The sequence below is a fragment of the Odocoileus virginianus genome, chromosome 33 (genome assembly GCF_023699985.2).
Source record: "Odocoileus virginianus isolate 20LAN1187 ecotype Illinois chromosome 33, Ovbor_1.2, whole genome shotgun sequence".
Classification (NCBI taxonomy): domain Eukaryota; kingdom Metazoa; phylum Chordata; class Mammalia; order Artiodactyla; family Cervidae; genus Odocoileus; species Odocoileus virginianus.
Window position 1 is genome coordinate 7,620,500 of NC_069706.1, and position 27,141 is coordinate 7,647,640.

Genomic DNA, 27,141 nt, shown 5'->3' on the forward strand with positions numbered 1-27,141 from the left:
GGCCCGCGGGCCTCGCGACTCGAGAAGTTTCTCTCTCTTTATTTGAACGCTGAGGCTCAGCTTGTCTATCTAAGAAATGGGTGTTTGAAATGAACAGCTGGCAAAGCGCTTTGCAAATCTGGCCTCGAGCTAGGCGTCTAATTCACTTTCATTTCCCTCCTCCTGGAAGCCCAAGGGGCTGGAGTAGCGGGCCACCACCCCACCACACCCCTCCGTCCCAGCGGCGCGATCACCAGACTTGATTTTGCGTCCCCTGGGGCGTGGAAGCGCCGGAAAAGCCCCCGCGGGGTGCGGTCGCGGAGCCGGGTCACGTGACTCCTGTCGGCTGGCTTTGGGCAGAAGGCCTATGCGCATGCGCACTTCTCTCCCCCCCCCTTTTTTTGGTAGGCTCGGACGCAACCACTGTCAGCTCCTCCCCCTCCTTCATCGTCCTGACATTCACTCCCTTCCCCCCGCCCTTTGGTTACGTCAGGCGGACAGGCCGACTAACCAATCACGGCGCTGCATTCATAGGCTGGCACGCGGAACCGGTTGGATCGGACCAATGGGGGCCCTTGGAGCGGGCGCGCCCCAACCGGGCAGGGGGGCCGGGGGCCGAGTGGGCGGTGCTTCCTCCAGTCAGCATGTGGGCGGGGGAGGGCGGAGACCAGCAGCCGCAGAGGCGTCGACGGCGGCGGCGACGACGACGTTCCTTAGTCTTCGGGGTGGGCTCGGCGGCGCAAGCCGGTCTGCGCGCAGGGCTAGGCGGTTAGCGGCGGCAGCGGCCCTAGGGAGGCCGCGGCGCCATGGCTGGGCGGTAGACGGGCTTGGGCTGGCGAGGCAAGTGGAAGCGGCGTTGATCCGGTCCGCGGCGACCTTCGGCAGGGCCCGGGGGTGGGGCGGCCCGGGGAGGGGGTCGTCTCGGGCAGCGCGGGGCCACGGGGCGGGGCTCGTAGGCCGTCGGGGTGCAGGAGGCCTTGGCCGCCGCGAGGAGCCGCCGCCGCTGGTCGCTGGGCCCCGCCGCCGGGCCGCTCGACGACGACGCTCCCGCGGGGGCCCCGCCTAAGGAGGACGCGGCCGCGGCGGCTGCGAGGCCGCGGAAGGCCGCGGAGGATGGAGGAGCGGAAGGAGGAGGGCGAGGCCGAGATCCAGGAGCACGGGCCCGAGCACTGGTTCTCCAAGTGGGAGCGGCAGTGCCTGGCCGAGGCCGAGCAGGACGAGCAGCTGCCCCCGGAGCTGCAGGAGGAGGCGGCGGCCGCCGCGCAGCCCGAGCACAAGCAACAGAAGCTGTGGCACCTCTTCCAGAACTCGGCCACCGCCGTGGCCCAGCTCTACAAAGGTGAGGGCCGCCGCCGCCGCCATTTTGCGCCCCCGCCCCCGCGGGGCTGGCCGGCGGTCGGCGGGGGGACCGCCCCGGGGTCGAGGGCTCAGGCTGTCGCGCCGCGTCCCCGCCGCCCCCTCCCCGTAAGATGGCGCCGCGGGAGGCGGGCCCTCGGGAGGGGCTCGGGGCCGGGGGGGGGGGCGGCCGGGGCCGGGCTCGGGGCGGGGTTGGGGGCGCCCCGGCTTGGGGGCCGCTTCCCCGGCGGGGCTCGGGAAAGCGGGTCCCCTGCCCGCTTCTGAGGCCGGGTCGCCGGCGCCCCCCGTCCCCGGGGCCGGGGAGGGCGAGGGAGGAGCCCCCGGTCACAAAATGGCGAAGGGAGGAGGCCCCGGGGCCCTATTGTGCCGCAGCCGGCCTCGGGGCGGGGACTGCGAGGGGCCGCCTCCCTCTGCCGCGCCTCGGCCCCGGGCTGCGCCCCCCTCGCCCTCCGCCCCGAGGTCCGGCTGCTACCCCGGCCACCCCGCCGCCGAGCCCCCCCCTTCTCGTCGGGCCCACCACCCCGCGCGGGATCCCGAAACTTGAACAAAATGGCGAAACCTAATATGGCCGTTCCCGAGTGATTGACGCCCAAGTTTCATCGCTTGTTCTCTCTTTCTCTGTCTTTGTGTGTTTCTGTGTGTGTCTTTTTTTTTTCTCCTCCCTCTTCTTTCGTCCTTTTTCAGACCGGGTGTGTCAGCAGCCAGGACTTTCTCTGTGGGTTCCCTTCCAAAACGCAGCTACCGCCGTCACGAACCTCTACAAAGGTAAAGAGAACCTGCGGCCTTGCCGTTGACTGGGAAGGGGGGGGGAGAGAGGGCAGCCTGCGTCCGGGTTTCAGTCGGGTGTTCTGAGTGCAAGGGCCGCCTCGGTCTCGATCGCCGGAGTATTTCTTGCCCCTGAATCCAGCCACTTAAGTTTCAGCTTGCAACTGGAGGATTCCGCTGGTGTTATGTCATCTCCAGATAACGGGGTCTCATCTGGGGTCGTTTGGCTCCCTCGCTCGCATTTGGCGGTGTCTGGGGTACTCTAGGGGGCTTCCCCGATGGCTCAGTGGTCAGATGCAGGAGACGTACGAGACTCGGCTTCAGTCCTTGGGTCAGGAAGATCTGGAGAAGGAAATGGCAGGCCACTCCAGTATTCTTGCTTGGAAAATCCTCATGCACAGAAGACCCTGGCAGGAGCCATAGAGCCACAGAGTTGGACACGACTGAGCACGCCTGCAAGGGGCACGCTAATGTCATCACTGACAGGAGGCTTGCTGTGCGTGAGACCGCCTACCAATCCCTACCCTAGATTCCAAATGGCAGCAGTGCCCAAGTTGAGAGGCCCAGCACTCCAGCCGTCCAGACGTGCTGTTTGGGCATCCGGGGAAGAAGAGTTTGTCTCAAGGACAGAGGTGGGAGGGACACTTGTTTCTGGAAAAGGATCTCGTGAAGGGCAGTTTCCTGCAGGCCTTGCATTTAGGTGCATTGGAAACTAGCTAGTTGGAATAATCTGTGCTCACATGAACATGCTGTTATTCCCTAGCAACTGCATCAAATATTTGCTTTCAGAGCTAACCTTCTATTTGACATCTCATTGTAGGTAGGAAATCTGATCAGTTTGAGTTGATTTGTGTTTTTTGGTAGTCCCTTTATGCAGTTAATCCCGCCCCCCATACGTGCCTGAATATTCTTGGCCATTGCACTCTCAGTAACAATGGGTTTAGATTTTGTGTATTACTCGATTTTTGAAGATTTGGAAATTTGGGTTTGATTTTTGGCAAGGTTTCTGTGGAAAAAGGAATTGAATTTGAGTGTTAATCTTAGTAAAAATGTAATTAAGTGCTTTTAAACGGCTAGAAACTGCTGATAATTGCAATAGAGCTTTGTGCATTTCAGAATTCTCAAACTAGGTTGAAACAATCTGTGGAGCAGACTTGATTCTCAGATTTTCCTTCTTGTGTAAGAATGAGCAAATTAAGATAGTATTCTTTAGGGGAAAAAGTCCTTTATTTTGGATTTCCTGGGTAGATCTTGCAGTTTTTTGGGATGGTAATATGAGAATGTAAGATTAAACTGGTGAATGGAATGTTAATTTCAGGGAATGAGGAACTAGTAGTCCAGGCTTACTGAGAAAAAAGGGGAACGATTAAATGGTGTCCCAGTGGTCAACTTTGATTTTATGTAGCTGATTTGCTTAAATTTTGACTTTTGGCATCCGTTACTATTGGAGAGTTTTGAACATCCTCTGGAATTGCACTAGGTTTCACCCAAACAGGGAATTTTGAAATATTACTTGAAGCTCATTTCTTGGAAAATTCCAGTTTCTGGGAGTATAATTTGCATACAGTAAAGATCATTCATTTAAGTTGTATAGGTTGAATTTGACACTTTGTTACTAAGTAAGATATATCTATCCCCTCACCCTTGCCCCTGGCAAGTACTGATTTGATTGTTGTATGTATGGTTTTTTGTTTTTTTAATTTAGCAAATAGAGCCGTATAACGTGGAGCCTTCTGTGACTGGCTTCTTCCACTTTGCCTGTTTTTGAGATGCTCCATTGAGTTCACGTTGCTGGTATTAACAAACAGTTCAGTGCTTTTTCCCCTTCCTGACTGGTGTTCTGTTGTGTGGAGGTGTCACAGCGTATCCACTCAGTTTTAGCGGTTATTTTTTAGTTTAAGTCCTTTTTCTGTGCCAGGCTCTTTGACTCGGCCATACACAGATATGAATGGTCTATGATTTTGGTGCTTTTGGTGTGCTCCTGGAATGTATTTCCTTAGGACTATAGCCGGCAGTTTTTTTTAGTGTTAATTCTTCATATAAAATGGACTCAGAAACTGAACTCCGAAATAATCCATAATTTACTTGATTTGAAAATGCTTCTTACAGTGTACTAGTTTTTCTTTGTTGAGAAAACTTGATGAAACACATTGAATTCCTTTTTAAACAGACATGAAATTCTTGCATTATTGCAAATGCTAGATTGTCAGTCCAGCCTTAGTTTTATTTTTTTATCCTATTTCTGTAAAATGAAACACATCCCCTTTTACCTGAGGAGTGGTTAATTGTGGTTTGTGGAATTTGGTTGTGTAGCAGCAATATTCTTTGTTTAGCTGATTCAAGGAAAGTGGATGAGCTCTGCAGATCCTCACATTCTTCCTCCTTTTTAGGGTGTGGTCTTCAGAGAACAAGAATGCAGCTGATTTAATAATTGAGCACTTTAAATAGAATCAATAAAATTAGCAAGGTAGTGTCACAGTACATGCAGCTGTAAGTAGTGGTAAATTTAGTCACAGTTCTGATTCAATATCTAAATGTAATTCCCAGGAGAGAGGTGGGTGGGGAGACGGTTTTGAGGGATCCCTGTAAATGGACAGTGCTCTTGTACTTTGTATGATTAAGCACTTATCTTACAAGCTAAAAATGGCTCATTTTGCCTCCCCCAGCCTAGGGAGAGGTTGGCACTTTTACTAGTTTCTTGGTAGCAGCTACAATGAGTGCTTAGGAAAGTCAGAATGAGGTAAAAGTCTAGCAGAGGACCCCTTTTGATTGCTTGTGGGGTTATGAAACATGGAACGTTCAGTCGGTTTGGTTACATGTGGCTGGAGACTTGGAGGAGAGTGAGTTGGGGCGTCCTTGGTGTGGACAGAACTCAGTGAAATGGAGTGCATGCTTCCTCCCACTTCACATACTAAGTTGGCTCAGACATGGGCATCCTTGGAATGATGAAAAGGGAAGAACATTCTGATGACTGGTGGTTGTTTTTACTTTGACTTGGTAAATTTAAAGGAAGTGCTGTTTGTTAAATATTCAGTGGGGTTGTGTCCCTGGCTTAGTACATTTTTTTGATACCTACAACTAAAAGGGAGTGAAGTTACTAAGGTTTTTAACTTAGTCCAGGTTGATGCTTAGCTGAGAACTGCTTGGTCAAGCCTGTTTGCCTCTTAAATCCACCTCCCGTTTCCTTGCTGACTGGTTTCTCTCTCTCCTGACTCATTAATTCGAAATTGCTTCTGCTGTCAGTGGAGGCTGACGCTGGTGGCTCTCTTCTCCAGAACAGAGCTGTGCTGTGGAGCCTCGTGGTCATCGGAGGTGGGCGCTGCAGCAGCTGCCTGGGAGCCAGTGCTCGCCTGCACCGCTTCTCACCCTTTGTTTGTTACTGCTCTTGGATTTATTGTGTCTTTTCTGATTTTTGTCTTACATTAAGCTCCTCCGCATTTTAAAACTGTGTCTGAAACTTGAGTTGCATACTGACTTCTACCATATATGTTGAGATCTTATGATATTATTTATATTAAAGACATCTGTGGTTTTCTCCTTGCACAGCTTTTGTCCTCAAGGTGTGAATCGAGCGGTACTTGAAGAAGGCCAGGAGCATTATCATGGTGTCCTCTCCATGATGATTCTAGTTCAGATTTTAGCCTGTTGTTTGTACTTAGTTGTATGACCCTGGAGACAGATAATGGAACAAAAACCACTTCACTATAATTGCCTTCATTTTCTCAACTGTAAATAGGTTTAAGTACCCACAACTTAGCAACCAAGCTCTTAGTATAGCATGTAGTGAGTGTTCAAGCGAGGACTGTGTTGGTGGTCACAGACTATGTGTTGGTCCTGTTTTTCAGATGATGTTTCTGGCTGTGGGCTGTGCTTACATGAAGGGAAGAAATTTCCTTCTGTTGGAATAAATTTGTGGTGTGTCTTCATCTTTCCCTAAAAGGGTGAAATGTAAATAGAATTGACAGGGGAGAAAAACGGTAGGATGCCCTTTAAAGTCCTTGGTTTTGAGACATCTTGATGCCAGATCCTCTATAATATGTTGTTCTCACTTCAGTGTGACCCTCTTGGGTTTGTATGTGAACTAAAGTGAACAGAACATACTGAAAATTTGTGGACAAAGGGTGTTTAAATAACTGGTCAGAGAAAGTATCATCTACCTGCAGGCAGATACTGAAGTTTGAGCTTATGTTTTGACTTTGGAGTTGGTTTGTAACTCTCCTGCTACAAAAAACCATTGAGTTTTGAGACTGTTGGGGATTCCCCTGGTGGCTCAGACAGTAAAGAGTGCCTGCAATGTGGGAGACCTGGGTTCAATTCCTAGGTCAGGAAGATCCCTTGGAGAAGGAAACGGCAACCCACTCCAGTATTCTGGCCTGGAAAATCCCATTGATGGAGGAGCCTGCCAGGCTACAGTCCATGGGGTTGCAGAGAGTCTGACAGGACTGAGTGACTTCACTTTTACTTTGACAGTGTTCAAAACATCTTCGTATGGATTAAGACTGAATACCCAGAGTCCCGTTAAGCAGCAGTCTCAGTCATTGCTGTTACTGTTTCTCTGTGAAGGTTTACAGAAGACAAGTTGGTTTCTTAGGTGTAACTTCTCGGTGAAAGAAGGCTTTGGCTGCAGAGACCAGAGGATAGAAGTCAGGCCGGACGCAGATGGGCTGCTCTCCAGCTTGAAGCCTGAGGGTGGGGGGTCTGACTGCACCCGGGGGCTCAGGCCTTCCTCCTCCGCAGCGCTGTCCTCCCACGTGTGGGCCTGCCCCTCTGGGCTTTGTCATTAGGCTAGTGTCAGCATGGTAGCCCCTGGAAAAGGAAATGGCAACCCACTCCAGTATTCCGGCCTGAAAAATCACACGGTAGAATAGCCACAGTTTTGGGGTTGTACAGATTTGAGATTAAACCAAACGTTTCATCACTTGAGCCAACGTGGAGGAAACTTTCCCCAGAGCTAGCCAAACAGACGTGGAATACCTTTAGGAGAGGGAGGACACAGACTGGATGGCAGGCAGTGAGGCCACTCTCATCCTCCTGGAGTCCTGTCATTTTTGATAGGTGAGGATTTAAGTCAGCATGTAAGTTACCTAGAAGCTGGTGTTTATTTTGGGTACTATGTTACTGAATATATAGAAATTACTTCCTTAAAAAAGTTGAAAAACAGGTTTTTTTGGACATGACTCATAATTTATTTCTAATGAAACAGGCAATATATATATATTTTCCTAGAGTAGAGTAGTTGGTTAGTGCAGATTTAATTCTAAGTTCAAATGTTATGTAGTTGTTAGTGGAAATGTGCGTTGGTCTATCTGCTATTTTCTGGCTTGTAGGTCCTCTAAGGAAATGGAAGATGGCTTCTCTGTTGTTGAGGAAGAAATCTATTGTAGAAAGAACTTTTGCTGTCTAACTTTGGGTGAGGCCCTTTGAGCCTCAGTTCCAATTCCTTGTTTATGAAATTGGGCTATCTGCTTTGGTTAACTCATATGAAGTCTCATTATGTCTGTTTCATGTAACAAAGTTTTGTATTGGGTCTTCATCTCAGAATCATTGATCCTTTGACTGCTATCCCTTGCTAGTGGTGGAAAAATGAGACTAATAAAAACACTTTGAGTTCAATCAATGTCAGCTACTTTTGTTGTTCAGTTGGTAAACCGTGTCCGACTCTATTCGACCCCATGGATGGTAGCATGACAGGCTTCCCTGTCTTCCACTATCACTTTAGTTATTACTTCAGCTACTTAATGTAAAAACTCTAATACGAAGCAAAGATGTCTACTGTTTCTTGTATGAATCAGATTGTTTCTTGAATATGGAAATGAATGTGTTGTGATTAAAGGTTAGATTGACATTCTGATGCCCTTGGGCTTTTCCTTAACCTTCACGCTATGGCTGTTTTCTACAGTGGCTTTGGCATAAGTAAAACAATGTTGGACACAAGACTGTCCACAGCTTTCTGTGCTCTGCACTTCTAGAATTTGGTGGTCTAGTTGACAAAGTTCAGATGTATTCAAAGCAGTCTTTGGCCGAGAGCTTTCTGGAGGCCATCTTTGAGTGTTTATTGTCCTACTAGACCCTAAAGTAACCTGTGGTTAAAAATCTAGTTATTCGTAAGATTCTCCAATAAGCATTTTATCTCTTCTGCTTAGTTCAGAATGTGATAAGGTTCCATTTCAACCAAGTAACTCTTCAAAATTCTTCAGCATTTGTTCAGTTGCTAAGTCATGTCTATATATTCCATTCCATGGACTGCAACACTCCTGGCTCCTCTCTCCTCCCACTATTCCTGGCATTTGTGCAGATTCATGTCCATTGAGTCAGTGATGCCAGTCAACCATCTCATCTCTGCTGTCCTCTTCTCACCTTTTGCCTTCAGTCTTTCCCAGCATCAGGGTCTTTTCCAGTGAGTCGGCTCTTCGCATTAGGTGACCAAAGTACTGGAGCTTCAACATCAGTCCTTCCAGTGAATATTCAGGGTTGATTTCCTTTAGTATTGACTGGTTTGATCTCCTTGCAGTCCATGGGGGAGTCTCAAGTGTCTTCCCCAGCACCACAGTTCGAATTCTTTAGCGCTCAGCCTTCTTTATGGTGTTAAAGAACTATAGTGTCAACATGATATTCTTGGTTTAAGGAAATGACTGAGATTGGATTAATTTATGTGGCAGTGTTTGGCTTTGGCTTTCAGGATATGCTGTAATGGTGTAAGACCAAATTTATGCCCAGACAGTGCAAAAGCATGTACCTGAAGACATTAATGTTCAGTCTGTTCTTCTCCTCCTGCACCTCTTAATCTGGAAGAGTCTGTTTACAAAGTGCCCAGTGTGTTCTTGGGTGGTTCTGATGTTGAGACTTGTGCAGAACTTTTGGAGATGAAATGATTGGTCAGTATTTTAAGAGGTTCCCAGCTTGTTACATAACTGCTTTTAAAACTTTGAATATTGAGTTTTCCAGCTTTGTTCAGCTCTGTGATGAAAGCATCAGCCCTTTGCAGACCTGACTTTTGGGATTTCCTCATGTGTTCAATCAGAGCAAATCGCAGCACTTTATTCCCAGGATTGTCAGGTTTTTGTTTTTAAAAACCGCCTCATGTGGTTCCTTCCTTTGGCTCTTGAGTTTTGTATCAAGTTCAGCCTTTCTTCTTCGCTGTTTTGTCAGGTGTACATTTACATGCCTGGTTCATCTTACTTTGTGTTGTCCGTGCTTGCTTCAGACTTGTTTCTTGTACCCCTTTCATGCTTTCAGCTTTTTCCCTCTGCTTCGAGTTCTGGGCTTACCCCCATTTGGTTCTTGAAAAATAAAATCTCTTGGGTCATTCTTTGTGGAAACAGAAACTTCTCTGTTTACAACGATGCTCTTGGGGCAGGTTTGTAGAAACCTGGTTCTTGTAGATGCACCACACTGGACAGCTGCCCTCGTTTTTGTGGTCGAGTGGGGTGGGTTTAGTTTACTCCATAACATAATTTCTCTGAAAAGTGCTTCCAGCTCTTTCACAATCACTTAGCGTCTAGATGCAGTCTTACAAGGTCATTTTAGAGATTATCCACCCTTTATCTAAGGTTGGCTTCATCTGAGTCTTTAAGATTAAGAGCTGGGAAGGCACTTATCCTTGCAAATGGACTTTTAAATGGGGTGTGCGCTTTGTCGATGATAAAAGGAGAACGCGGCACTGGTTCACACTAACTCGGGCGTCTAGCAGTGAGACCGCAGAAGCTGTTCAGGAGCAGCGTTCGTGTCTGTAAGGTGGGAAGCGGTGATGGACGCCGTTATTTTCTAGAGTGCTCCCATGACCAGCTTGTGCTGTTTTTCTTTTTAGCAACAAAACTGATCATCTGCTAAAGAATAGGCCTTATTATAAAGTTCTGTTTGTGCTACCCTGTTGCCTTTTTTTTTTAAATTATTTGTGCAGGGTCTTAGTTGTGGCATGTGGGATCTATATAGTTCTCCAACTAGGGAATGAACCCCAGGCCCCTTGCATTGGGAACCCAGAGGATTTACTCCCTGGACCACCAGGGAAGTCCCCACCTTTTTTAATAATGCAAATTCACACAGCTTGGGAGCCCCTGTGATGTTTGGGTTGTTATCTTTCTGGGACACAGCTCTTTATTCACTGGTTTGCTTATCCTTTCAGCATCTACTTTAGATATAGCAGATAGAATTAAAATCAAAGCCAGGAAAATTAATAGAGGAATGATTCTGTGTGTTAAGTGAGAATTCATACTTGGGGAAAGGAACCATCTTCTCTAATGTTGTTAAAGATGTATTAGTGATTTTCCTGCTAACGTAACAGCTCAACTAAAAATAAATTACAGTAACTTAAATTACCAGGTATTTTTCTTTCAGCTGTAAAGCCACTAAAGGGCAGGCATCATGATTTTTTTTTTCTTTTTTTGTCTAGGGACAGGCCTCATTTTACTGAAAATTTGGGTTTAGTGTGTACAGGGGGCAGTGTCTACAGGGAGGTGAGGAGACTAGTTTGAGAGGTTTTGGGACAGGGTCTTTTGGGCATGGTTAGAAGTTAAGAAAACTGTTGGGAACTGGAAGCAGAATGAAAACATTCCTAGAAAAATGAGTGTGGCTTTTTGTTTCCACAGTGCTATTGGGTTTTGGTGACTAGTCAGTCAGTATTATTTTTCTCTAAAATTCTTAAGATATTTGCTACGGCTTTTGTGTGTGTGTGTATTTGTGTGTGCAGTCATGTCCGGCTCTTTGTGACCCCTCTCCTCTGTCATGTGGGATTTCCTCTGGCTCTATCCATGGGATTTCCCAGGCAAGAAGGCTGGAGTGGGTTGCCATTTCCTCCTCTAGGGGATCGTCTAACTCAGGGATTGAAGCCACGTTGTTTGCGTCTCCTGCATTGGCAGGTGGATTCTTGACCACTGGAAGCCCTGCTCCTGCTTCAGTGTTCCCAGTTCTTGGTGCTGAGCCTGTCACTAGGAGTACGTATCTGAAGTGATATAGTACTCCCAAGAAGAGCACAACCCGAGTGGCAGTGCACGATGGGTGGCAGTGTTAGTCGTCTGTTGAAGGATATGAATGCGCCTGTGTAGAGTTTCTGAGACACGAAGTGTAACTTGGTGGTTGAGACCCACAGGCTGGACGGAACATTCCAGGCCTTGAGCTCTGCGGTGGTCCGCTGCTGCCCGTTTCCGCAGTTGCAGTGAGGGCACAGCAGTGCAAGGCATTCGTGTACCTTTTTTCTCGGGTGAAGCTGGGCAGAGTACCAGTAAGCGTTTAGTGATTTACCCATTGCTAGCATTGTTAAATAAGCTAGGTTGCTTAGATTAAGGAAGCTTTTTAAGGAAACACTGAAATGGTAATGCTTTAGCTAATAATTAGTCCCGCTTTTTATCTGATTTTTTTTTTTTTTTAAAGAACAAGACAGAAGTTCCAGGAATGTGTGATGTGTTTACTGAATTTAGGCCGTTGTGATTAGGTGTCATGTGTAACATTTTAAACATGAATGAAGTTCAATGGAATAGATTACTGATAGACTTAAAGAGCCTCCTACTTACTGATACTCATTTTGGTGAATTTGTAAAATGGTTTTCTGTAGGAGGGAAGGCACCTTGGCTCTACTGATGATCATGTATCTTTTTCTTCTTTTTTTCTAACAGAAAGCGTGGATACTCATCAGCGAAGTTTTGATATTGGAATTCAGATTGGCTATCAGCGACGCAATAAGGATGTGTTGGCTTGGGTTAAAAAGCGCAGAAGAACTATTCGTAGAGAAGATTTGATCAGCTTCCTGTGTGGAAAGGTTCCTCCACCACGAAACTCTAGAGCTCCCCCAAGACTGACTGTAGTGTCCCCTAACCGAGCTACTCCAACGGAAACTAGCTCATCTGTAGAGACTGATTTGCAACCCTTCCGGGAAGCCATAGCTCTGCATGGTAAAGCCGTTTAAACATATTTCTTTGGAAAAATGCTTAAGAGTGTGTCTGTGCACCCAGCTTCACACTGAGGCTAGACCCAGATACACCGGCTGCTTTGTCTGTGATAGTAACTGCTTGCTCTAGAAATGTTCAAATAGAATGTAAGCTAAGAACTTACATGGGCAGTTTTTGAATGTTAGCTAGCCTATCCTAAAAACTGTTTCTAGAAAGTTAGTTTGAGCTGATTGGTGTTACAATAACTGCATCTTTTGCAACATTAATTAGAATTTATTGCTTTACACTTCTGTTGTACATACTCTCTTACTCTTCTGAGTCAGAGGAAGTTTTTGTGTCTTAAGAATTCTGTCGCATTTATAATGGCCTGGAGAGCCTAGTCAGTGACAGGCAAATAAGGCAGGTAACTGTCCTGCGGGAGTTCTCATGGGAACTCCCTTTGTTGGCTTAGGTTATTGAGTGTGCCTGCAGAGGGTGAGTGCTGATGGACCCAAGAAGGAGAGGACAGATGTGAGAATAGTTGGGTTGACTTTCCTTACGTCTGCTGTCCTGAGGACCTTGCTTGATAGTCAGGACCGTCAGAGGACAAGTCCATCTCCATCTCCCCAGGCCAGACCTGCTGTCAGATGGCCTTCTTGGCTGAAGGGTTTAAGTCCTACTGGAGAAGTCTGGGGAATGTACTCAGTAAGTCTGTTGTTGCTTGTTCTCTAATACAAGCTTCCAGATAGAAGTGGGAGAGGTATTCTATATCTATAGGTCATTCAATACTGTTGTAAAAATACAGTCACAGAATAACAAGACTTGGTGTTGAAGCCAAGATGAAAACATGGATTGTGCAAGTGACTACGCAGATACAGTCATTAGTGAGTTTGGTCCTGAGCCTTGTTAAAAGTTAACATTTCTGGGCCAGTGTAGGTCATCTAAAATAAAGTAACCTGGTAATAAGAAGTGGGATATATACAAAAAGCTTCTGTATCATCGAAGTTTTAATGCTTACAGAGATTTGTTTTCTCTTTGGCAAGCATTGCTTCTTTATACCTAAAACGCCATTCAGAACATGGACTTGGGAAAAGTGTTGTTATTCTTCCCTGTCCTGATTGTGAGTTTATGATGAGTTAAAAACACAAAAACATTTTATTGCAAAAAAGTCCATGATGTATGGATGCAGTAGTTAAGACTGCTTGCTGTTTCTAACATGGTGGAATTTTTGAAACTCAGGCAAAATAGAGATTGATCTGTTCTATTGAATTAAGAGTTTCACATCTTTTACCATTAAGTTTGGAAAAAATTACTAGACATGTACAACTTGTCAGATTAATTGTAGTGCATGTTAGTATTTGATGTAGTTGTGTTTCCTTAAGCATTTTGATTTTCTTTGTCATCCAGTGGATTTATGATTCATTCCATACTTCTAAGAGTCTTTTTTCTTCCCCCCTGTATTATACTCTTATAGAAGACAGTTTTGAGAAACATAAATGCCACTCTTGCTATAAAATCTTTACTGCAGTTGTACGCATTGTAAAAAGGACAAGCCAGCAGCCCACCTCCCACATCTATTATATTCTCCAACTCCCATTACGTTTTCTTAAATTGAGTTTGTTAAACTTTGTGATTTATTATTTTACTGAACTTTGGGAGTTTTAGTGTAAGTTTAGGAAGGTACTATTTATAATTTTGACTTGTGTTTAAATTGTGATGTTTTAAAAAGTTTACTTTCAGAGCTATCTAAAAAGTAACCTTCCACTTTGATAGATTTATGAAGTAGTGCCGATACAGAATACATTGGATTCCCAGCACTCATGCACTGAATTCACACAGTTAAAAGGTGAAGGTGCAGCGCAGTAGTAGAGCAACTTGTGAAGAGCATACAGAAACAAGTACGGAGTTTGTGCTCTTTTGGTTTTAACGGACATCCATGAATTGAGAATGCTAGTCTGAATTGAGTATTTTGAGTAATTTAAATGATTTCTAATAATAGGGCATTGTAAACTAAATTGTAATTTGGATTAATGGCTAACTTTGTAACCTGGGGTCCTAATGATCTAATTTATTGAATAGTTTGTAAATTGAAGTCAAAATTATTCAGATATTTTGAAATATATTTGGAAATATCCTAATTAGGGTGCATGCTTGTCAGAATTTGGTTTTGCATATAATTTTCATCACCAGATCTACAAAATGTGAGGTCAAATTGAAGTTCTTGGGGTTCTTTGGAGGGAGAGGCTACGCTTATGAAGTTTTGGGGCACCAGGGGGAAGTAGGAAAAGAATTGAGTCTGACTTTTTAAGTTTCTAATCAAAGCAAACATTCGTGTAGGAGGTCATGTTTGTTTATCTTTATCCACAGAGGACCTTGTGTCCTCACAAGAGAGTATTTTTTTTTTTTAATCAGCTTCTAAATTCTCATTTCCACCAATGCTCCCATAGATGCTTAAAATACGTTCTTTATTTGAAGAAAAATGGCCAAGACATAATTGTAGAGTATTTCATGTTAAGACAGTGAGGGTCTAATGATAAGGTCCTTTGATAAATACCCCTCATGACCTTAGACTCAAATATGCAATTGCAATGAAAAGTACTGGGTTGGCCACAGGTTCTTCAAATGAAACTTTTGGCCAACCCAATACATCAGTTAATAGTTATCAAACAATTTCAGTCAAAACTGTCAGCTAATGGTTACTGAGGTTTAATGAATATAATCTAGTGCTTTATTTTGGCACTTGTTTGCAGCATATTTTGTTCATTTTCTATGTACATGATATGTCCTCATTTGGATACTAAACTCACGAAAATCAGAGAAATGTATTTGCTGTGTTGATTTCTCCTTTTCTTAAAGAAATCATCCTTGTGTTAAAGAATATTATCTTAAATTTACTGGGAACTGGATTCATAGCTGGCACCTTGTTTTTATGTAAACAGATTGCAGATAGACCAAAGATCATCTGGACCATTTTGTGGTTCCCTGCCTGTCTTCTGATTAGCTCTCTTAGCCATCCTTTCTCTTCTAGAAATTTTCCTTTTCTGGTCTTCTCATTAGGCTACTTTGATCTCTGACCTTTCAATGACTTAGGGGAATAGGTTACATTCCCCTGGATTTAGCTGTTAGCTACCTCCTGCAGTCCCTTTAAGGGATTTTTGAGTCTTAATTTCTAAAATTTGTCCTTACAGTTCAGATCCTCCCTCCAGACTGCTCCAGACCCTGTTGTGCCCTGGCCTGCATCTCCACCAGGGTGTCCCCAACTACAGCAAAAACATGTTTTTCCCTCATTTCTGCACTCAGCAGATGTGTGTGTGGCAGATACTGTGCAGTCTGTAGGGAATATACGATTGACTTAGGGCACACTTGGATAATTCATTTTAATGTCATATGTAAGGTGTTCTGGGGTCAGAAAAGAATGTTCCACCGTGTGGCGTAGCGATAAGTTCAGAGAAGGCTTTTCTGGAGAAGGGGAGCCCTGGGCTCTTGGAATCATCTCCTGCCTGTTCTTGCTTCCCAGTCCTGAGTTGACCCATTCTCCAGTCCACCTTTCCTGTGACCACTGGAGTGATCTCTCTGCGCTTGTTGCTTCACTGAAAAATAATGTTCACTCCCCTGTGGTGTGTAGGGTAAAGTTAGAACTCAGCATGACATTGTAAGGCCCTTGTCAGTTGATCTGACCTTGGGTCAGGTTTCTTAGCAGTATTGTGTGTCATCATCTGAATACCTTCATGGTTTTTGCTAAGCTTTCTCTTCTGCCTGTTGATCCCTTCAGACTCATGGAACGTCTCCTCTGGGACGAAGCTTGCCTTCAGTCTCCCTGTGTTCTGGTCTTCCCTGAGCGGGGCATCTGCTTTCCTTGCCCATAGACTGGGGGTGTGGTGGGGCAGGGCTGTGTCTCAGAGCCGCTGGCTGTGACAGAACCTGAACTAGATGCGTTCTGAGCCTAACGCAGGGTTCAGAGGTCTGTTAAGTCAACAGAGCAGAGAACTTGGACAGAGAGTTGAGGCTCACGGATTCCCTGGGTGAGTGCAGTACGAGGGTGAGGAGAAGGGAGGACAGAGCAGGTGTATCTTAGGGCTGGTGCACAGTCAGCTCTTCACCCCGAACGGCTGAGACTTGGAGCGGGGCCTGAGGTTGATGAGGTACCATTAGAGCGGGCCTTCCAGTGTTAGGTCAGTACAGCGTCCTTCGGGGGGTGGGGGGAGGCTGTCCACATTTACCCAGAGTTATTGCCAACTTAAAGAAAGGCTTATTTGACTAATATAGACCAGGTCAGTAAATGTTTGAATAGATATTCCAGATCTGTCTGGCTCCCAAATTCAGTTACCTCTATTTGTACATTTAGTGTTCCTCATACCTCGCCCCCACCCCACCCCCCCCCCCCACACCCTCAGCAGGTCTTTAAGCTTATTTTTCTTTGCTAAAGGCATTAGAATATACATGAGTTTGGTATTTCTTCTGGGGGTCTTCCCCATAAGTCAGTCTGGGTGCATAGGCTTGATGAATGGCTGGTGACCTGTATTTCTGGTTCATTACAGCAGGAGGAGTATTCAGGCTTTGTGCCTAGGTTGCGTTCCCAGTATGACCTTGGACAGGGTGGCCAGCCTCTCCAGGGCAGTCACCTCTGAGAAGGTGTGACATGTGTTGTTTGTAAGGCGATACATAGAGTGAGAAACCAAGCCCAGCACCTAGCCTTTACACAGGTAAAGTGTTCTTTGCCTTGAGAGGAGAGGACTTCCGGTTAGTTCCAAGTCCTGTGAGCACCATGATGGTGATACTCCAAAAACAGGCCTGGAGCTCAGGTGGCCTTTGAGGGTACTTTGCCTCTCCTTTTAGTAAGGGTGGCCTTTTAAATGTGTAGTTACTCAAAAGGAAGGGATAATTTAAAGTTAGTGTTAACTATCTATTTATATTATTACTCACTAAGATCTTGAGGTTGTTTCATGTTGGTATAAACTGGGGAGGTTGGTGGTGGAAAGATGCTAAGCTGATTTGGCTTGCCCAAGCTTCTGTTGTGTCTAGAAAGCCTTAGATTGAAGTATAGTCTCCTCAGAGGAGTTCTGTTTGTCATCATGGGGATTGGATGAAAAGGTCCAGAGTTAGAATGGGGCCAGGAGTGGAAGAGACCTGGATGGGAGAGGGTGCTGCAAGTCAGACCTCACTCATTTGCTAACTCCATTAAAACCTTGCTCTCGCTCAGATCATCTCAGAGGGTCTTCGCACGTTTCTAGCCCTGGTTCAGACTGTTCCATAGAAATTGAAGACCCCTGGGTTTAGTTCCAAAAATCATTTTGGTGGCATTCTTAACTGCAGTACAGGGAGCTAACCCCATTGGGCCTGGATTTTGACTCTCTAAAGTTACTCAGTTCACACGGGGTGTGGTGTTAAAGAGTAGGTACTGGTGGGGGAACCATTGCTGTCACTGGCATTTGGCTTTAAGATGCCTTCTTGCTCAAGTTCCTTCCATGTTGTTTAAACAACATCAGTTTAAAAAAGACAGCGGGCTACTACTTTTGTAAAGGGTCTTAGGCAAGTGCAGGCACTCTGGCCTTTGATATGATACTGGAGAATTCCCCCCCTTGCCAAAAGGGAAAGGTGTTTTTTAATTTGATGTTTTGTTTGTTTGTTTTGTTCTGAGATAATGTGTTGTGCGTTTAAGAAGACATAGTATTTTAGTGAGGGTTGAAGTCAAGCAGTTTTAGCCTGGAAACCCTTGTGTGCCCATGCACACGCATGTGTCTGTGTGTGTGTTTGGCTGGCTGACTGGTGTTATGCAATTAAAATCCTTTTGTGAAAGTTGTGGTCATTTAAAAATGTATATTGTCATTCTGTAGTCTTTCCTATTGCCCAGCATTTACTGAGCACATTAAATAGCCAGGCATTCTGATTTTCAGACTAGTGATAGGAGCAGATGATACAAAGATGAATCACATAATCTCTCAAGGAGTTTCTAGCCTAATAGAATTGTATTATTAGTCAGTTTGAGGCATGTAATCCCAGGCAATCAGATTGAGGCACAGTTCCGACATTTTAGGAGTTAATTGGCTCCATATCTGGCTTCTCTCTTATGTCTAACAAGGTCTGTCTTTTGTATGTGGTGATCCTTAGTCTCTTAAATCATTAAGATGCTTGACCAGATTCTTGGATCTGGAGAGACTGAGTGTAGGGCCTTAGAAGAAAAAGGCATTCATTTGAAATCATTCAGGGATATAAGATTAGGTCGATATTTTACCTAGAAAAAAAAATGTAAGGCAGATTCCTAATTTGTCATAAAATGGTTCCCTGCCGCCTCTGGTGTTTTTGGAAAGCTGTGATTTTAGTCAGTATGGACCAGTAGGATTTTCTTTCTCCTTTGAGCACAGGTTCTGTTACTTTTGTTGTTTTGTCACATTTGGCCTGTGTCTTCCTGGTTACGTTGAGATCTGTACATTTAGGAAGAAATTTGAGTATTGATGCTTGGTTCCTGTCTCTTCTATCACTTTTTAATTTCTTCCATTGATAAATACATAGAAACAAACGTTGACAGTCACACAAATACTTAGGTTAAGTTCTTTTAAACTGATGGTACAGTATGAAAGAAGCTTCTTGGCAGTTTTCAGTTGCAGAGAATAGATTAGAACTGGCTTGTGGGGGATTTATATCCAGTCTTTGAGAATCCCTTTTCCACCTCTTGCCCACACTCTTAGCACAATGTGTGGAACACAGTAGATTCTTAATAAATGCTTGTTGAATGTTACATTCTGCATCTTCCTGAAATAACAGAGCTGTCAAGTTATTTCACAGTAAATGTTTGCAAAACTTATTTGGGAATTAAGATGTAAGAGATTAATGCACCAAAAGCAAATCTCATCTCTTAATTGCTTTAAATTGATTATTTAAAATAATCTTCTTTAATTGAAACTCCTCTGAAACTCTTCTGAAGGCTGGAATTTTTTAATTATTGCTTTTGTTCAGACCAGCCTCTGAGAGGAAAAACAATCAAGGCAATTAAGATAGCATTAAATTTTTGATGAAAAGTTGGCATTTTCTGTTTATTAAGATTTAGATATTAGCTACTGAAGTTTCTTAGAGATAGGGCTTAACTAAAGCTTCCAGCATTAATGATACAAAACTTAATTTGCAGTAAAATTTTCTCGGACACTTTTTTCATTGAAGTGAAAAAGGAGTCCATGTAGCCATGCCTTGAAGCCATTTTACTCACCTAGTATTTCCTTAATAATCCATTGGTAGTTGTGAAATAGTTTTTTTTTTCCCACTAGTTTTCTGATTTAATAATACTGATTTCTTGGAAGATTTGAAAATTTCCAAAAAGTGAAAAATTCAGTATCTTGCTGTCCCAGTTTATTTACAGAGATAACTGCAGTTAAATGTTTGGTGCATTTTCTTCCAGTCTTTTTTTTTCAATGTATAAATATTAAAATTATTTCATAGCTGAGATCATACTGCATATGTGGTACTGTATCTTGCCTTTTTCATTTTAACGTCGTGAGCACTTTTCCCGCGGCATTAAAACTGTCTGAAAAACTGAAAGCATTTTGGGCTGTCAGCATAACTGAAAATGTTTTCTCGGTGTGACACATGTACCTTTGTAATTGGTTTGATTTAGTGTGCTTCAATAAAAGTTCAGAATTACGATTCACAGGTTGGGGTGGGGAGTGGTATCTACTTCAAATTACGTCAGTCTTCTAGTAGAACGCACTTTTCCCCGCTTGAACTTCTCCAAACACGACATGCACACACATTGCTTACCTAAAACCTCAGAATACAACTTTGTGCAGAGGGAGTGTTTCCATTTGAATAGTGCAAGTCATTTCAAATGCAAGAATGCCAGCTTCTTAGGGCTCCCAGTCAGGATGTTAATCAGTTGGTCCAAGTCGTGGGGATTTCACATCCCCCCTCTGCCCGAGATGAGAGAGCTGGTGGCGCGCAGAGCTGCCCGAGGGTCCTGGAGCTGCGCTGAGTGGATCCGCGGTAAACAGTCGGCCTTGTCTCCTCCGGGGCGAGGCGCGCAGGTGCTGCAGGAGGCTGGGCGGCCAGCGGAGAGGGTAGAGGCCGCCTCGAGGCCACTTCAGGGCTGCGGGTTGGAGGAAGGGAAGCTGGCTGGGTTCTGCGTTTGCTCTTTGTGCCTCTGTGTGACCTAACTATGTGCTGGTAAACTGGAATTACATGTAATTAATTCTGAAAACAGGATTTTCTTATGACCCTGAGCATGACGTTGGTATGAAAATTATAGTTAATGTGCTTTTAACAATTTGCCATGTAACCTAGATTCCTATGACTGGACTGTAACTTTTGTTTTCCCTCCCATGGGGGCTTTCAGAGTACGATTAAATCCTCCTAATTGCTTTTTTGTTTTTTTTTTTACCCCCACTCCTGCACTAATCATTTAAAAGGAATGCAGACACTTTTTAAAACGATGAAGTTTATCTTGTATTAAGCAATGGAGACTTTTTTCTGTCTAATCATACTGCTTGTTCTACTGCTTTTTGTCAATTGATATTCCCATAGCCCTTTTGAAAAAGTGTGTTTTGGTAGAAATTAAGTCGTATGCCCTTGGGCCATACAACTTAGTTTTTATTTTTAGTTCTGAAGCATGTTTAGATTCTCTGTACTTGTATAGGCCTGTGATTGTTTATGTGGCTTAGCTAAGGTTTCCTAAAGCATCTCCTAGTAGCTGTCATTGGTTTATAAAATAAAATTTGGGTTGTTTAAAATACATATATTTTTGGTTGTTAATCTTAATTTTTTTGTTTGACCCTTGTGATGAAATGTCTTCTTTTGGGGAAGATTAGTTAAACCTTGGAAAGAATTTTCACTGCTGAGAGTAGAAAATAAAATAGGTAATGTTGCACATTGTGACTTACGCTTTAGCTGTCAAACTAAGTCCAGGGTCATACACCCAACAGAAAAAGATTGTGGTTTTCTGGAAGTTACTGGGGGAATTTTCAAAAGGACCAAATTGATGTTTTAAAATCTCTCTTCTTTTTTCATGGAGGATAGCAGTTGAAGCATTTGCTTGAGGTGACTCTTCACTTCTGATGGAGCGTTTTTTGAGCCTTGAATGCTAAACATACAGCCACGTGGCTCCTCCATTAACAGGAAGGCCATTGGAGCAGAGTTTGTTCTTTCTGGGGTCTTAAATGCTCAGGGGATTCCGAGTCTAATTACTGAAATAGGCCAGTTTATTGCTGAGGGCCTATGTTTTGCAGCATAATTACCTTAGAACCTCCTGCGTTATGAAACAGGTATGAAAAGGTTGTCTCAATATGTGGACACTTTTCAGTAATAATACGTCACAGGCTGCGAGATTAGGAAAAAAGAAGGCACAGCTGTCCTCCTCAAGGGGTTTAGTCTTGATGGAGAACTTAAAAACAGAAAGACAAAAGACCAAACCCAGCAAGTTGGAAATAATTGAGTGTTATCTTCATGACAAAGACATATAAGAGCCACGTGGGTGTGTTTCCTGACATTGGAGAGGTGAATAAACGTCTGCAGCTTTGGATTTCAGAGTGAGGGGTAAGGCCTTGAAGCATTCTGACATGTGCCAGACACTGTGTTCTGTTCATGAGATACAGATGCAAAGACACTGTCTATGGGAAGAGCTGAGCAGTGGTGCTGTGCTGGGACACCAGCCCAGGGTGTTCCTTTCCTGTCTTACTTTATTTTAATAAAGTTGTGTGAGCTAGGGAAGAAGCAGTGTGGGTTTTTTCCCCAAAGGTGTTATGCTTGAGAGGGCCAACAGGCAGTTAGAAATACGGATGGGCCCTTGAGTTCAGGAAAAAGGTCTGTTCTTGTGGCACTGATGTGGGAAATGACTCCTGTAGGTAAGCTTCAGGGGCTGAGGCTCTTAGCTGGCTGACGTCAGCGGGACAGACGGAAGGAAGAGAAGGCCATTGAGGAAGGAGCCGGGCAGGCTGAGAACAGGAAAGAGTGTTTCAGAGGAGAGGTAGGAGAACCTGGCAAGTTGCCCAGGAAGGGAGGCGGAGGTGGGAGGGACCTGGGCTGCAGGTAGTGGGGAGCAGACGTCGGAAGGCAGGTGCAGACCAGGCCGTTGTTAGGAACTGCAGATGAGTTGATGCTGGGACTGAAGGATTGAGTGTTAGGATGGGATTGAAGAGAGCAGAAGGGAGAGGAGCCACAGAGACAAACTACGAGGTAGGCTGGGACCCTGAGTTCCTGAGGCTACCTCCGTGCTGAAAGAATTGAGACTTGAAGAGGTGGAGAGTTAGGAATTTAGATTCTGCTTGCGTCTTGGGTCCCGGCTCTTGCTTGCTAGCCGTGTGACCTCGAGTGGCTTACTTATTAACCTTCGTTTTTCATCTGCAAAAGGGAGAGGATACAGATCTTATAGGGTTATTCCAAGGATGAAACGAAAAAGTGCTCACTCAATACAGTGCCTGACCCAGGAAGTACTCCGATATTAGTGCATTTATTTATTTTTAACAGGCACTGGCCTTGGAAAGGCTTAGAGCCGATGAGAGATGAGGTCAGATTTCCCCTGGCTGCCAGCGGAAGGGTGACAGGGTGCCGCTGCTTCTGCCCAGAGGGCAGTGAGAAGACTGGTTGGTTCCTGCAGGAGGGGGTTAAGAGCAGTTTAGAAAAGGAGGTGTGGGCTGCAAAGGGTACCTGGGAGGTGTTGGGGCCTACCAAAGATTGGAGAACGTTCATGGGCTATCTGTAGAGTGAGAACGGTGTCAAAGGGAATTTAAACGCTTTGGTATGGTAAGTGGAAAAAGGATTCTCTGCTCCCTAATGATCAAATCTAAAGTACATTTACAGAGTAAATTAGAATGGGTCCCTAGGAAATCAACCTCTAAGCTGACTTGTTAAGATAGGAGTCCTGTTCTTTGCAGGAGTGTTGATTATACTAGATCGTATCAGTTCAGTCAAGCAAGGAAGAAATTCATTATGAGACTCAGATAGCCGAAGGGGGAGTTCATAAGAAGGAAAATCCAGTGAAGTCAGGTTATTGAACTCAATGCTGTGGTGTGTCTCCTGGCCCCTCTCACGCCTTTCACAGGTGTATCCCGAACATTTAGAAACAGAACATAGAGTTTGCCTCCTTTAACTGTTCAGGGGTCTAAGGAGTGAGTGACCATGCATGGTGGAATGCTCTGGATTTAGTAACTTTTAACCTTGTAAGCAAGGCAGCAGGAATTTTTATACCACCCTTGCTCTCCGCCCTTCTCTGAAGGATTAGAGACGATGTTGAGTTAGGCTATCCTGAGGACAGTCTAGACCTCGGGGTGAGCATGTAGGTTGATTTGTCCAGGGCAGAATCACTTTGTATCTGATGTCTAAGGATCATTTTTAATAGGGGCCACCTTTAAGGTTCAATAGTGTATTGTTGAGATGCTAAATTATAAAGTCACTTTATAGAGATGTTAGGGTTGAGTTCACTCAGCCCTGGAAATGACTGCAGGCTCTCCTGTGCGCCCACACAGTACAGGGATCTGTTGGCACAAAGAGAGGACGGCGAAAATATTCTGTTTAAAGCCAGCACCTCCTCCCTCAGCTCTTAAGTTACAGATAGCACTTATCTTGTAGAGGAGCTGGCGGGATTTCCTGATGAATTTGTACACCTAGCAGGGTGCCTGCCATATATCATAAGCTTCCAATAATTGGTAGTTACCTGGATTGTAAATATTGCTTAGTATTACCAATGAACATTTTCTGTGTCAGAGCCAGACGATTCGTTCCTCCAGGAAAAAAAACCGCTCCCCTGTTGAACCCCTTTGCAAGGAAAATAGGCAGACTTCCTTTGACGCGATGACGACGTTGAAAGTAAAAGTGGGTTGCTTTCAAGAGGGTGGAATAATCGAGCAACTCTTAAAACCTTTTTTCTTCTTCCTAGGTCTTAGTGGTGCAATGGCTAGTATAAGCGTGCGTTCGAGTACCCCAGGCTCTCCTACACATGTAAGCAGTGGATCGAATGCTAGTCGAAGGAGAAATGGACTCCATGATGTCGATTTGAACACTTTCATATCAGAAGAAATGGCACTCCACTTGGACAATGGTGGAACTAGAAAGCGTACCTCAGCCCAGTGTGGGGATGTCATTACAGACTCACCAACCCATAAACGCAACAGAATGATCTAAACTGCAGACATTTTCCACACCCACCATGCTGCTTGAAAGCCACTTGATCCTCAACATATTACTATTATTGCAAAGGAAACATATGAGGCCATCTTCCATTGTTCACTGTTTAAGACAAGTGAATCCTATAGTGGTTGCCATAAAAAGAAAGTTCTAGGTATTTATAGTAGATGCCTCTTGTAATTATGGCTTTCTTAAAACTATAACCCTAGCAGAGGACATCAGATACCATGTCGTAGGGTCCTCGTAGGCAAACATATATCCGTTTCAAGGCTAAAAGTGACCTTAACTGTATTTATTCTCAAAGGGAAAGGAAATATCAGATGTTTATTTGGTTATAGAATGGTTTTTTGGGGGTGGGGGGGAGGGTCCATTTCCTGCTGTGTTGAGTATTTTGCTTCAACAGTATTGCCAGGTTCCTAAAATTGTCTAAAACACACGATTTGGCTTCCTCGTCAAATCTCCAGGCTTCCATTTTTGCAGCAGCACAGTACCACGCACCTGGTTTCTCTCTAATAACAGCGTGCAACTTTGAATTATTATTGAACTGTGTCCTATTTTTTAGTTTTTGAAGCAGTCTATAATTCTGGTGATTGTGTGATGTAAAGAGGTGCTATGATGGTCATGCAATTAATACTTAATACTGAATCAATACACAGAACCTTATTGGATTCACTTTGTGTGTGTTAGTGCTCTAAAAGTAGCAATATTAAATTGCCCCACTCCCCCAATTAACCCTATAGGCTTAAAATAATTCATTTTTAAGACAAGTACTACTTCCCAAGCAGGGTACTATCCTTATGGTAAATGTAAACATGTTGACTGCATTCATGGTGACCTGAAGTAGAGAGGTCACGAACTCTTGAGAACAGGCTTCCTTTTTGGTTCAGTATTAGTGAGAGGGAGATGGGTGGTGGGAGAGGCTCAGCATTGTAGTCTTTCATATTTACGTTTTTCATGAATGTTCTGCTTTGTGCAGTTTCTGTTGGAATGGGTGAAAGAGAAAGGTCTTTTGTCTGCTAATAATGTGATCCCAATTTAAATAGCAGAACCCAACTCTCCAAATCCCTCTCCTAGAAAGTGCAGTTTGGAATCTCATTCTGGGAAAAGATGGAATCGCATGGAAGTCCTCTAGATGTTAGGTTAGACCTAAATAAAAGTTCTCAATAGATTCCTCTTTTGAGTAAATATAAGACCTCTTGTAGCTACAAAGTTTTAGAGCATGTTTCATCTTCATTTTTAATATCTTGAACTGAATGGTAGTCTTTTTATAGATGAAGAACTGATGTCAGCCTGCCAGGTACTGTAATTTATTCTATCATACTATTATATATATATATATATATATCTCAAGTAGGACAGTGAAAATGTTTCCTTGCAAACTTACAGTTCAGTATCAGTTACTTCCTGTTTTTTATCCTTTAAAGACTATTGCAAATCAGTGTAAGGGTTTTTCCAGTAATTACTCACAGCACTTTGTTAACGTTTGCAATTTTCTCCAGCCATTTAATAATCTTTGAAGAAATTTTGCTAAGTTCACCATAATATTCGTTGATGGGTGGGATGTGAATGGAAATGTGTGAACTGGAGTTCTGTATTCACTATAGATACAGCCCTTATTTAAAGAAAGTCAATTCCATGCTAAACCTAGGAATGAAAGTGAGGCGTTTCCAAAGTTTTGCAAAAGTGGATTTTTTTTTTTAATATGATGGGAAGAATTGTAACAGTTTATTATTATACTGGAAATGGGCAAGCCTATGTATTCTCTATACTTTACACTTCCCTTTGGAATATACCAAGAAATGCATTTGGAGTTATCTTTGTTTTTCTATCTTTGTAAATTTAGATTCTGGAATTGGGTTTGATGGTGTGAAGCGTTGCTCACAAGAGGTCAGAACTCCTTCCTAAAGGTTTTTGAGGCTGAGGAACACATATTTAATCTCCCCTTTATGCCTTGGTTGTAGTTCCTCTCTCCAGGTTAGTGACAAAAAATTTTTTTGGTGGTTTTTGTTTTAGTTGGTGCTCTGAATCTCAGTACCCTTTACTCTGGATTGTCAAATTTTGATAAAATATGTGCCATTTTCTTTGGTAAGAGAAAGCAGGTCTTCACGTCTGCCAGAACACAATTTATATATTGGCTCCATTAAACTTTTGAAAAACTTTTAACATTTGTTATTTTTTCCATTGCATTCAATTCTAAATGCGCTTTGTCACCGACTGGTTAACTCCTTCCCCATCTCCACCCCATTGCCAAAAACCCAGGAGGTTGAAAGGGAGGTAATTTCTCTTAGGAAAACTTAGTTCTGACTGCTAGATTTTTTTGCAGCCTTTCTTTGTGCCATTTCAGATGGAAAACAAATCATGGAAGATTGCATATTCGTGTGATACTTTTTAAATAACGTTGAATTTCTTTTTTTCTCCTCCAGTCTCTTTGAGAACAGTGTAGGCAGAATTTTAAAACTTTACCTTGGGGGAACAGAACCTCTTTTCATCTTAAGCTAGATTCTCGGATCCTTTTAGATGTCACAGCTCATGGGTTGTGTTCCCGTCACCTTAACTTGGCATGAGTGGGTTGAGTTATCCTTCTGCAGTGTTTGAGCATGGCTGAAGCATTAAAAACCTATATATAATGTTTAGTGTTTTATAGAGCAAAGTCAATGGAAAGCATTTGGCTGAACCTAAAGACCTGCAGTCAAATTCTTCAATGTGGTTTACCCTACTGGATTAGTGGTACACACCTTAAATCATTCAATGAATAAATAATTTAAAAAAACCAAAAAACCACGGGGCTTGTCTGCAGTTTTGTTTTTGGTCATCACACCTGAGTAACTTTGACATAAAATGGAAGTTCAGGATTACAAAATAACTAGCTGAAATATTTTTCCCAGGGGCTCTCGGAACTCATTAAACTTGGGTCCCTTTGGCTTTTGGTCTTAAAGATTGCCATGCAACATTGAAAGCTGGGCTAAGTTTCCGATCTTGTTGAATATTAAGGGGGTCACCAAGACCCAGCCGAGAGGGTGAGCCAGCCTCAATGCGGTGATGGTGCAAGACGCCAAAGAGGTGGTTTGGAAATGGGCCT

General features: G+C 43.9%; 1 protein-coding gene across 1 annotated transcript; it reads left to right on the forward strand.

The window, feature by feature from the left end:
- On the forward strand, positions 1 to 26,840 carry HAPSTR1 (HUWE1 associated protein modifying stress responses). Its single transcript, XM_070460657.1, has 4 exons — positions 1 to 1,318; positions 2,020 to 2,100; positions 11,709 to 11,984; positions 23,815 to 26,840. Exons 1-4 carry the CDS (start codon positions 1,093 to 1,095, stop codon positions 24,057 to 24,059), a joined length of 828 nt encoding a protein of 275 aa, XP_070316758.1. The 5' UTR covers positions 1 to 1,092; the 3' UTR covers positions 24,060 to 26,840.
- Positions 26,841 to 27,141: the final 301 nt, after the last annotated feature.